The 12145-nt window shown below is 37.3% G+C and overlaps 1 protein-coding gene across 5 annotated transcripts in view; it reads left to right on the top strand.

Annotated features, from left to right (window-relative positions):
- The window catches only part of LOC126345965 (PAS domain-containing serine/threonine-protein kinase), a 212289-nt gene extending 205067 nt beyond the window's left edge, over window positions 1-7222 (top strand). For 3 of the 5 annotated variants that reach the window (XM_050002147.1, XM_050002148.1, XM_050002146.1), the window contains one exon: window positions 6004-7173. In XM_050002147.1, coding sequence (XP_049858104.1) covers window positions 6004-6236 — 233 coding nt within the window. In that variant the 3' untranslated portion in view covers window positions 6237-7173. Of the gene's footprint in view, window positions 1-6003 lie in introns of all 5 variants that reach the window. The other 2 variants (XM_050002149.1, XM_050002150.1) reach the window with 2 other exon arrangements.
- Window positions 7223-12145: the final 4923 nt, after the last annotated feature.

The raw sequence follows: 12145 nt of genomic DNA, 5'->3' as shown, positions 1-12145 counted from the left end.
TGAACGCATTATTGTGGCCAAGATAGACACAAAGCCCACACCTACTACAGTAGCACAGGTTTATATGCCAACTAGCTCTGCAGATGATGAAGAAACTGAGGAAATGTATGATGAGATAAAAGAAATTGTTCAGGTAGTGAAGGGAGTCGAAAATTTAACAGTCATGGGTGACTGGAATTCGTCAGTAGGAAAAGGGAGAGAAGGAAACATAGTAGGTGAATATGGATTGGGGGGAAGAAATGAAAGAGGAAGTCGTCTGGTAGAATTTTTCACAGAGCATAATTTAATCATAGCTAATACTTGGTTCAAGAATCATAAAAGAAGGTTGTATACATGGAAGAATCCTGGAGATACTGACAGGTTTCAGATAGATTATATAATGGTAAGACAGAGATTTAGGAAACAGGTTTTAAATTGTAAGGCATTTCCAGGAGCAGATGTGGACTCTGACAACAATCTATTGGTTATGAACTGTAGATTAAAACTGAAGAAAATGCAAAAAGGTGGAAATTTAAGGAGATGGGACCTGGATAAACTGAAAGAACCAGAGGTTGTACAGAGTTTCAGGGAGAGCATAAGGGAACAATTGACAGGAATGGGGGAAAGAAATACAGTAGAAGAAGAATGAGTAGCTTTGAGGGATGAAGTAGTGAAGGCAGCAGAGGATCAAGCAGATAAAAAGACAAGGGCTAGTAGAAATCCTTGGGTAACAGAAGAAATATTGAATTTAATTGATGAAAGGAGAAAATGTAAAAATGCAGTAAATGAAGCAGGCAAACAGGAATACAGACGTCTCAAAAATGAGATTGACGGGAAGTGCAAAATGGCTAAGCAGGGATGGCTAGAGGACAAATGTAAGGATGTAGAGACTTATCTCACTAGGGGTAAGATAGATACTGACTACAGGAAAATTAGAGAGATCTTTGGAGATAGGAGAACCACTTGTATGAACATGAAGAGCTCAGATGGAAACCTAGTTCTAAGCAAAGAATGTTGTTGTTGTTGTTGTTGTTGTTGTTGTTGTTGTTGTTGTGGTCTTCAGTCCTGAGACTGGTTTGATGCAGCTCTCCATGCTACTCTATCCTGTACAAGCTTCTTCATCTCCCAGTACCTACTGCAATCTACATCTTTCTGAATCTGCTTAGTGTATTCATCTCTTGGTCTCCCTCTACGATTTTTACCCTCCACACTGCCATCCAATACTAAATAGGTGATCCCTTGATGCCTCAGAACATGTCCTACCAACCGATCCCTTCTTCTGGTCAAGTTGTGCCACAAACTTCTCTTCTCCCCAATCCTATTCAATACTTCCTCATTAGTTATGTGATCTACCCATCTAATCTTCAGCATTCTTCTGTAGCACCACATTTCGAAAGCTTCTTTTCTCTTCTTGTCCAAACTATTTATCATAAATGTTTCACTTCCATATATGGCTACAATCCATACAAATACTTTCAGAAATGACTTCCTGACACTTAATTGTATACTCGATGTTAACAAATTTCTCTTCTTCAGAAACGCTTGCCTTCCCATTGCCAGTCTACATTTTAGCACCCGACTTAATTCGACTACATTCCATTATCCTCGTTTTGCTTTTGTTGATGTTCATCTTATACCCTCCTTTCAAGACACTGTCCATTCCATTCAACTGCTCTTCCTAGTCCTTTGCTGTCTCTGACAGAATTACGATGTCATCGGCGAACCTCAAAGTTTTTATTTCTTCTCCATGGATTTTAATACCTACACCGAATTTTTCTTTTGTTTCCTTTACTGCTTGCTCAATATACAGATTGAATAACATCGGGGAGAGGCTACAACCCTGTCTTACTCCCTTCCCAACAACTGTTTTCCTTTCATGTCCCTCGACTCTTATAACTGCCATCTGGTTTCTGTACAAATTGTAAATAGCCTTTCGCTCCGTGTATTTTACCCCTGCCGCCTTTAGAATTTGAAAGAGAGTATTCCAGTCAACATTGTCAAAAGCTTTCTCTAAGTCTACGAATGCTAGAAATGTAGGTTTGCCTTTCCTTAATATTTCTTCTAAGATAAGTCATAAGGTCAGTACTGCCTCACGTGTTCCAACATTTCTACGGAATCCAAAGTGATCTTCTCTGAGGTCGGCTTCTACTAGTTTTTCCATTCTCCTGTAAAGAATTCGTGTTAGTATTTTGCAGTTGTGGATTATTAAACTGATTGTTTGGTAATTTTCACATCTGTCAACACCTGCTTTCTTTGGGATTGGAATTATTATATTCTTCTTTAAGTCTGCGGGTATTTCGCCTGTTTCATAAATCTTGTTCACCAGATGGTAGACTTTTGTCAGGACTGGCTCACCCAAGGCTGTCAATAGTTCCAATGGAATGTTTCTACTCTGGGGGCCTTGTTTTGACTCAGGTCTTTCAGTGCTCTGTCAAACTCTTCACGCAGTATCTTATCTCCCATTTCATCTTCATCCACATCCTCTTTCATTTCCGTAATATTGTCCTCAAGTACATCGCCCTTGTATAGACCTTCTATATACTCCTTCCACCTTTCTGCTTTCCCTTCTTTGCTTAGAACTGGGTTTCCAACTTAGCTCTTGATGTTCATACAAGTGGTTCTCTTATCTCCAAAGGTCTCTTTAATTTTCCTGTGACCTTGGCGCCTGTTTCACCACATGTGCAATCTGGATTCTTCCCCCAGACACCATTTTCTCAGAACTCTGCATGTGGGGCCTAGTTCTACAACATGTCCTTGGTTCTCGCCACGCACCTGGCCTTAATTTACATTAATTTCTTCTGTCTCAGCATTTCTTCTCTATAACTACTCTTGGTTTCACTCCATTTTTTTTCTACATCTTTCATTGTCTTTCCCGTCTGATTTTCACCGTCCCCCTCCCACCTCTGTTACATACTATATACTTAGCTTTTCACTCTTATTAACTCGTGCAAGATGTTTAAGCAGTAATCTCTGACTGCATGTTACCCTGTCTTCCACCTTTAAGCTCTCAAGTTTTGAAATCTCGTTCAATACAGTTCCCAACAATCAGTCTTTCTTTTTCATCTTGTATTGTCAGTCTCCCCTGACCCGTAGTTCTGGATGGCTTTCCCAGGGTCTACACATTTTCCTATACCTGTCCAGTCCTTTTCCTTCGCCCCTCTTCCTTCCCCTTCAACCTTTCTGCCTGAAGGATCAGCCACTGATTCCAGAAGCTTGCCAATTACAACCGTCTTTTCTGTGCCGCCTCTTGGTGATTAGATTTTGTATCTATCAAATTAAATAATTTTGTCTATTGATTGTTTTCAGTGTTATACCATCTATAGTTTGGTTAGGGGCAGTATCATTTTCTTTATTTTTGAGTTCCTTGTTCCACTGATTCAAACAATTCATTCTCTTTCTTGATTGTTAAATCATCTCCCCTGTCAAACGTTTCCTTACTGTCCCCACATGTTCCGATTCCAACTTCGGTTCAAAAATGGTCATTTTTGCTAGTTATTCTTCACATGCAAACCAAAATAATCCCTTTGTACATAACTTCAAAATTGTTTCTGAAAAAGATACAAATATATTTGTAACATTTCGTAAAAGCAATGGTTATAGGAAATAAGTGTTATTATTAATAATGTATAAAGAAAGTTAATACTTAGCATTTGGTGTATTGTAAACTACAATACTTCGCACAAATGAGGTATGTTGTGCAGTTCCATTACACAGTCCAAGATGATATTGGGTAGCCAAGAGGTGCACTCGTTTGTCAGTGATTCTTATGGTTGGTAGGAATAATGGAGCTGTGTGATTATATGGCATGGGAAGTTTGCTGTCGTCGTACTGCCTATCAGTGGAGGTCTTTGAGGCCTCCAGCGAACTGGGAAAGGAAGTTGTCCTAATTGCAGATAACGTCGTCCAATGTGGATTGGCCCTGAATCCCGATCATGAAAATATCATATATGAACCTGGATCAGACTAGGGGTTGGCATGTATTGGAGGCTAGGAAAGTTTCCTCTAGACGTCCCATAACAGGTTTGCATGGGAGAGTGCTCTTTATAACTTTTTCATTGACACATTTTGATAACTGTGATGAAATGAGCAAAGTCCTGACTGAGAATGAACGCACTGAAAACTAAAACTTAACTGACTTCTCAAATAGTGACTACTATGCGTTAAATAATGTTACAAAAATGTAAACAACTACATCCCATTTGAATACACATTATACAGGGTGTACATAGTCTGGGAACATTTTCAATTATTTATTGCACAGGAACCAAACATTGTACAGTTGTCACACACATTGCATTTTGAAGACAAACTCTGAAAGTTTTGTTTACAAACATTCGATATGTGAACCATGAGTAACCTGGTAGACGTCAATATTGTAACTGAATGCTTGCCATGCCTGTCCCAGCATGGCATCATCGAGTGTGGCAGTCGCTTCCTGTATTCTCTCACGGAGCTCTGCTACATTACATGGTAGGGGTGGTACATACACCAGATCTTTAATGTGTCCCCACATAAAAGATTCACATGAAGTGAGATCTGGTGATCGGGGAGGCCATTTCACGAAATAGCTGTCCCCTTCTGTAGCACGGCCAATCCGTCGCCATGTTTATGACTAATGCTATCGGCAAATTACCAAACTACGCTATGGTATACATGATAAAAGCTTTCAGGGTTTCTCTTCAAAATGACATATGTATGACATCTGTTCAATGTTTGGTTCTTGTGCAGTAAATAATTGAAAGTGTTCTCGGATTTTATGTACACCCTGTATGTTAATTAAAATTTCATGTGTTACATCGAGATCAAGAAGTGATATAAATATGTTTTCAAGTAACTTTTGTCATTTTCAAAGTTTTTCTATACTAAATTTAATATAAGAAATCTCTTTAAGGATTACTCTACAAATATGCAAATCAGATCTAAGGTTACTGATTGTTTTAATTACTACAATTTACAGGGTCTTCACTGCTATAGTTTCATTATATGGTCCATTTAATTATTTTATGATCCATAGTAAAGCTCATAATCAACAGAACTGTTTACAATTTCAGTAATCAGACTTAATACATCAACTTTCTGGATTAGAAATTATAGTTTTAGCAAAATTTATTTTATAAAGAAAATAGCAGAACTAACTTCCCATTACAGGACATATATTTTATCCAAATATTGTATGAGAAAGAATAATAACTACAAAAGCAATAAACACAAACTTAAATATAAGAGTACATAATAAAAACAGTGTTACGTATCAAGTGATACAGTAAGCATTGTGCATCATGATGCTTTATAAACAGATGTATTGTATACTTCTGTATTCAAGTATCTGCCTGTTAATTACACTATCAATTGAAGGCTATAACAACCTGTTTTTTAATGAGTCCTCATCAGTTACTGATGATAACACAAACTGTTGTCCATACAGTGTGCTCCTTAGTTTGCTGCACATTTTTGTTGGATTAATTTTGGAATGAGTGAATATCTCAAGAAATGATTTCATTTACTTCTGTGGGACCAGTTGGTAGGACATGTTCTGAGGTATCAAGGGATCACAAATTTAGCATTGGAGGGCAGCATGGAGGGTAAAAATCGTAGAGGGAGACCAAGAGATAAATGCACTAAGCAGATTCAGAAGGATGTAGGTTGTAGTAAGTACTGGGAGTTGAAGAACCTTGCACAGGATAGAGTAGCATGGAGAGCTGCATCAACCCAGTCTTAGGACTGAAGAAGAAGACGACGACGACGACGACGACGACGACAACAACAACAACAACAACCACCACCTTATCTGTATTTTGTATGTAGGGTGTATCTTTCTTTTCACTGAAGATGTAACTAATTCACTCATTGGCTTGTTGCAAGTGAACATTTTTTTATGTTTTTTGTGTAGCATAAGATAGTGTAACACGTGTGACTATTTTATAAGTGTCTTAGGACATATGGTATCAGCTATCAATGATTCTTGTGCTCTTATGTTTCAAAATTTAACATATATTTCAATGCTAACAACTCATTTTGTTGCAGAAAATGAAAGGTTAGCAAAAATTCAGGAATCCCTTGGCTGTGTACAAAATATAACAGAGGTATCTGTGGAGCGACTTAGCAAAGTATTACATACGTTTGAAGAGAATTTAGTGGATGTCACAAGTAATATTGCAGCTGTTGAAGGTGGAAACAATGTACCTGAAGCTGAGCATGCAGATGATGATGACTGGGACCCAGATTACTACTATGATGAACAAGATAGTTTTTCTTGAAAGTTGTTGTTTTTATGGTCCTATAATTGATTACTAATTTTTTAATCATAACATTATTTTTAAGGGATTGGAGAGTATCCTATGCATGTTAAAAAGTAGAAAACAAAGAAAGGAAATTTGTGTACAATAAATACTAGACTGATATACCAATTTTATGTACATTGTGATGTGATATAGTATGATTCATTTCTGATTCAAGATGTACAGTTTATTGTTATTACCTCACCAAAGTGATGTGTGACAACTTGATTGTGATCACTTTCTTAATGTGTTTTTGCATGAATAATGAAAGTACCATACAACTACATCAAGTTGATTTCTTTAATAAGTATTGTATATAATGTACAGTTCTTGTTAGTTTGTTATGACCTCCATTTACTACAGATTATCTGTATTGATGGATACATTCTAGTACAAATATTTATGAATTTTACAAGAGACATATCAGATCCACCAATATATATACACTGTTACTGAGTTTTAGTATTTTTGTAAGCCTTAATTTGCATGAGATGCATCCATGTTGATGTTAATTTACATTGTTGATGATCTCTTTTTCAGTATAGCAATCTAGCAAAAGTGGCCTTTTATGTCTTTTGGAAGTCTAAAAGATGACTTGGTGAAAGGTGACTGTTCTTGTCAACCTATCAATACATTTTTTTACAATTTCTTAAAAAGTATTTTTAATTAAATACCTTGTACAATAATTACCCTGATAATAGTTATATAACCTGCAGATGCAATAACAGGCATCATATATGTTGAAATACAGTGTTTCTCCGTTTAATGCCTATTCAAAGAGAATCAATTCTGTTGATTTATAAAGCTTGAAAATTTTTATCTGTTGATTGTTGAAAGACATGTCATTTCTGTATTTTTTTCCATCAGTGAAGTACATTTCGTTTTTTTTATCATGATTTTTTCATTCTTGTACAGAATTGTTGATTTATTTTCTTTACTATTTTTAATTACAAACACCATAAAAACGAAACTGCTTTTGCAGCTACTGGGGATACCTTATCTAATTTGCTTACTCCATTTGGTTGTCTTACAATCACTTGTTCTGTTTTAAATACAAACATTTGATTGTTACTATTCAGATGGGACAAAAAACATAACCTTGAAAGTTCTCTTCAGAAGTAGTTTGGTGCTGTTTCTGAAAAAGGAAATAATATTCTGTGCATAAAAGAGGGCTCTGCTAGTTTACATTAGTTCATTCTACTTAATGTGTCTGTAACACAGTGGACTGACACACACACACACACACACACACACACACACACACACACACACACACACACACACAGTTATCATCATGGAAACTTACAAATTTTTTTTATTTTTTGTGAAGTTATTTTTTCAAGGTTTCCAGGAATACATCCTGCACCATCTATTGTATTTACATCGTAGAGACCTTGTTTATAGAGGATATCCAGAAATTAAGAATACGTTTTGCTGAATAATTACTGTATTCTATTATTTATTGTGACATACATTTGTCACATGTTACGTTTAACAAGCCATTCTCATCAGCCAGCTGTATCACGAAAGACATTCGGGAGCATTTGCATTGCTATAGCTGCAGCAGCGTATGTAGTTCAGTCTGAGAGCTCTGCCAATGAGCTGATATTATGTTGGCGAAGCACAAGTTGCTTGACAAATCCCCAGACAAAGAAGTCAGTGGCTATGAGGCCAGGAGAACAAGCCACCCATATCGTGGTCCTCTGCACGTAATCTGTCCTTCAGGAAACACACCATTCAAAAACAGGATGTGTAGTGGTGGTATGCCCCATCTGCTGGGGTAAAATTTATGTACATGTTCATCCCACACAAGCTGTAGTTACAGTGAGTGTTCCAGCGAATCCAGATACTTTGCCCCAGTGATGGAGTTTTCAGCAAAGAAGAACAGGTCCTAGATTTTGTCAGTGGATATTCCCATCCACAAATTAACTTTGGGAGAGTCTCAGGAATTCCAGGTGCTCAACTGGTGGTGTGTTAGTCCTGACGTCACAGTTATGTGAGTTAAACCTTCCACATGTGTAATAAGTTGCCTCATGACTGAATAGGATCTGGCTGAGGCTGTTGTGATTTCCATCTGCTTAGGCAAACCCTAGCACATGTTGCTACATTCTGCCAAATCCTCATATTCAATTGGTGGTGAACTTGCAGGTGGTATGACTTGTTCTCAGAGCATGTTGAAACAAGTTACATACTATCTGGTGTGGAACATCCAGTTCTGCTAACAATCGTCGCACCGATTTTGTACTGCAATCAGTAGGTGTTCTAATGTCTTAAATTTAGTCAGCAGATGTTGATAGATGGCCTTTTCTGGGCTCATTCTTAACCGTACCAGTACACTTAAACTTGGTCACCATTTGTTGAATTGCCTTATAAGTAAGTCCAGGTTACGGTATTTGCAATTAAATCTCCACCCAATGTCACCCTGTGACAACCTCCGCATCATGTTGGCTATCGACCCCTGCACAGTTAACAATGTGCTTGCTTAGGTACCTGTAACAACAGAACACATGTTTAGTGGTGCCATCCAATCCGTAATTTTCAGCAACAACCACAACTTTTACGTCTATAATGCACCTGCAGTACTTCACTTACCCAGTTTTTAAATTTTTGGTGACTTATGTCTACACTGTGGTAGAATCGTTCTGTTTTGGGATGTTTCAGTTTTTTGTGATCAAGTTATATCTGTATTTTCTCTCATTCCTTGATCATTTCTTAGGAGGCACCTGCTGTTTCATCCATCAGCTCTGCTTGTTGAATGCACTAATATAGCCTAGTCTCGACTTTTATCTTGTTCTCCTCAAATGATGATGCTCGAGGACAAGCCATTAATGACTCACTTCAACATGATTGTACACCACCTCTTAATGTGACTCACACAATATCGGCATTTATACTTACCAACTTGATTCCACCTTATGAAGATTCTGTTCTAAAAATATAATACCACATACAACCTGGCCACAAGAAGTTGATGTATTTTAGTAATTTGTGGTTTTGTAAACTCCCTCTTTCAACTCTGTATTTAAACTGAGACTGTATGGAATTTTAACAGAAACAGACATAAATTTCCCATCAGCAGTAACTCTTTCTTTTATTGCTACTTTTAAATCATGATTATCTGTTTTCTCTCAGCATCAGACATTTCAAACAAAACAACATCGATTACTACACGACAATTAAGTTATTCCAGTTACTATTAAACTCTTTACAAAATCTATTATATATTTCTCCCACCAGTCAATAATTGCATACTAAATAGTTTGTCCGATGCAGATTCTTCACATGCATGTTATTATTTAACTTTTCTACTAAGGTTCTCTCAAGATCACTTGACAAATAATACGTACTGACTGGCGATTGAACCCTTTTTTTTTTTACATTTCTTTTTGATCAAATTATTACTATATTCCTCCAGTGTTGTGCAAGTGGAACCTGAGATAGCTGCTTCATCTGAAAATTTGCATTGTTGTAAAACATTTAATTACCTCTTTCCTAACTAAATCGGAATGTGATTTGTGTCTCAAATTTGGTATATTTCTATCTAATTTGACTTTTCTCTCAGTGATGCTATCATTGTTTCTTTCTATCTTTGCTTTCAAATCAATACCTAACTGTTTTATCTGTGCTCTCAGATCAGTTGACAGGCCAGAAACAACTTTTAAAAATGTCCTTGAAATTCTCTTCTATATTTGTTGTTAATACTGGCACACAGATTAAATAATAATATTTGAACAACACTTCCTCAATTCACAACAAATACCAACACTTGCTTAGGAAATTGCTACTATCATAGAGTGGGGTGCCACAACTCTGTTATGTTGTGAAGTGGTTGCACAACTGTGCCTTGTACTATAAATTGCTTTGTAGTCTACAATTGCCTATTGCAGCTACTCACCATCCGGCAAAGCAATCAATTTCTGTTTCATCATGTAATAAAATTTTCATCTCGTGCAGTGCTGTGGCTTCTAATTGCATGTCATTAGCAACAAATTTCTTCTTACTAATTGCCTTTTAGTGTGTATATTAACATGTGCATTTTGTTTCTTCAATTAGTCATTTGGTTGCCAGGGGCAATGCCACAAGTTCACAATGATTCTTCACAGAAAATTGATAATTATTGTTAAACACTTTTTCTCATGATCTTGTTTATCCATAATTCTCACTTCCCTTACTCTTTGTGGTCTGTATTAGTCTATTGCAAAGTTTAATTTTGTGTTTCACTTCCAGCAACTAACTTTATCCACATACTGCACTTGGGCAACACAAATATGTGGCTGACAGGTAGTGTTGTGGGAATGTTTTTATTTAGTTCTTCTTTACCTGTTTTGTTCTTGACCATGTTATTTTATAAGGCTCTTCACTTACATTGCTGTTAAAAGAATCTACATCACAGTTTTGTACTTCCATGACACAACAGAAATAATCCACTTTGAACCGTCATCACAAATGTTGACTTCTTGTATATATATCATCAAACAAATTACATGAAGACCTATTGTCAGTGCTAACATTTAAAAGAAATTTTGTAAGAGCCTAGTCCCCATTGTGTATGTAGGTTGTATCTATAACCATAGGAATTCTGTGCCTATTCAAAACCACCTGGCAATTGCTGGATCTTCTGTTTTCATGTCTAGGCAGGTATTTCCTCTCTTGAAGTTACTGCTAAAGGCATTTCATGTTGAAGATACACATCATCCCTTGACATGGCTAGCCACATAAAAATAAGTGCCATACAATGTCCTCACTTTTACCTACATCTTGTTTTATAGATATTAGTTCAAAGGGCTCTGAGCACTATGAGACTTAATATCTGAGGTCATCAGTCCCCTAGACTTAAGACTATTTAAACCTAACTAACCTAAGGACATCACACACATCCATGCCCGAGTCAGGATTCGAACCTGCGACCATAGCGGTCGCGTAGTTGCAAACTGAAGCGCCTAGAACTGCTCAGCCACAACGGCCGGCAATATTAGTTGTGAGTATGATTCAGTATTAAGAACACACATGGATATCCATCATTCCTCTGTAGTAATATGTATTGCCTCACTGCAAAATAGGCTTCTCTACTTTATAGACAATATCACAAACCATTTTGTGTTGGCATGTACGTAAAACACATTTTCATATTACCAGTCTTTTCTCTTTTTGAAAGAGAAAACTGATAATACTCGTGGTGATCAATAGCCCAAACGTTCCCTGTGTGATGCTGAATGGCACACACTTGAGCAGCTCGGGCAGCATGGCTGGCTTAGTGTTTGATTCCCAAGCTGGGAGGTGGTGAGTGCTACTGTAAAATAGTTGTGCTTCATCACCCAGTGGCCACTAGGCACTACATTGGAACATCATGTGTCATTGAGTCATGTTAATGGCTTGACCACCTAGATTGCAAGGACTACAGATGTAAAATTGCAGGAGAAACTGTGTGGCCAATGAGATGGAAGGTAGCCCAGATACAGTTCAGTAGGTAACCTTTGAACATACGCCACAACCAAATCGTCAAGCTTGTTCAGGTTTTCCCTTCCTGACTTGTCGTTTTTCCTTGTTGTTGTTATTGTTGTTGTCTTCAGTCTTGAGACTGGTTTGATGCAGCTCTCCATGCTACTCTATCCTGTGCAAGCTTCTTCATCTCCCAGTACCTACTGCAGCCTACATCCTTCTGAATCTGCTTGGTGTAATCATCTCTTGGTCTCCCTCTACGATTTTTACCCTCCACGCTGCCCTCCAGTACTAAATTGGTGATCCCTCGATGTCTCAGAACATGTCCTACCAACCGGTCCCTTCTCTTTGTCAAATTGTACCACAAACTCCTCTTCTCACCAATTCTATTCAGTACCTCCTCATTAGTTATGTGGCTTACCCATCTAATCTTCAGCATTCTTCTGTAG

The sequence above is a fragment of the Schistocerca gregaria genome, chromosome 1 (genome assembly GCF_023897955.1).
Source record: "Schistocerca gregaria isolate iqSchGreg1 chromosome 1, iqSchGreg1.2, whole genome shotgun sequence".
In the NCBI taxonomy this organism is placed as follows: domain Eukaryota; kingdom Metazoa; phylum Arthropoda; class Insecta; order Orthoptera; family Acrididae; genus Schistocerca; species Schistocerca gregaria.
This window is presented reverse-complemented; position numbering and strand designations above follow the sequence as displayed.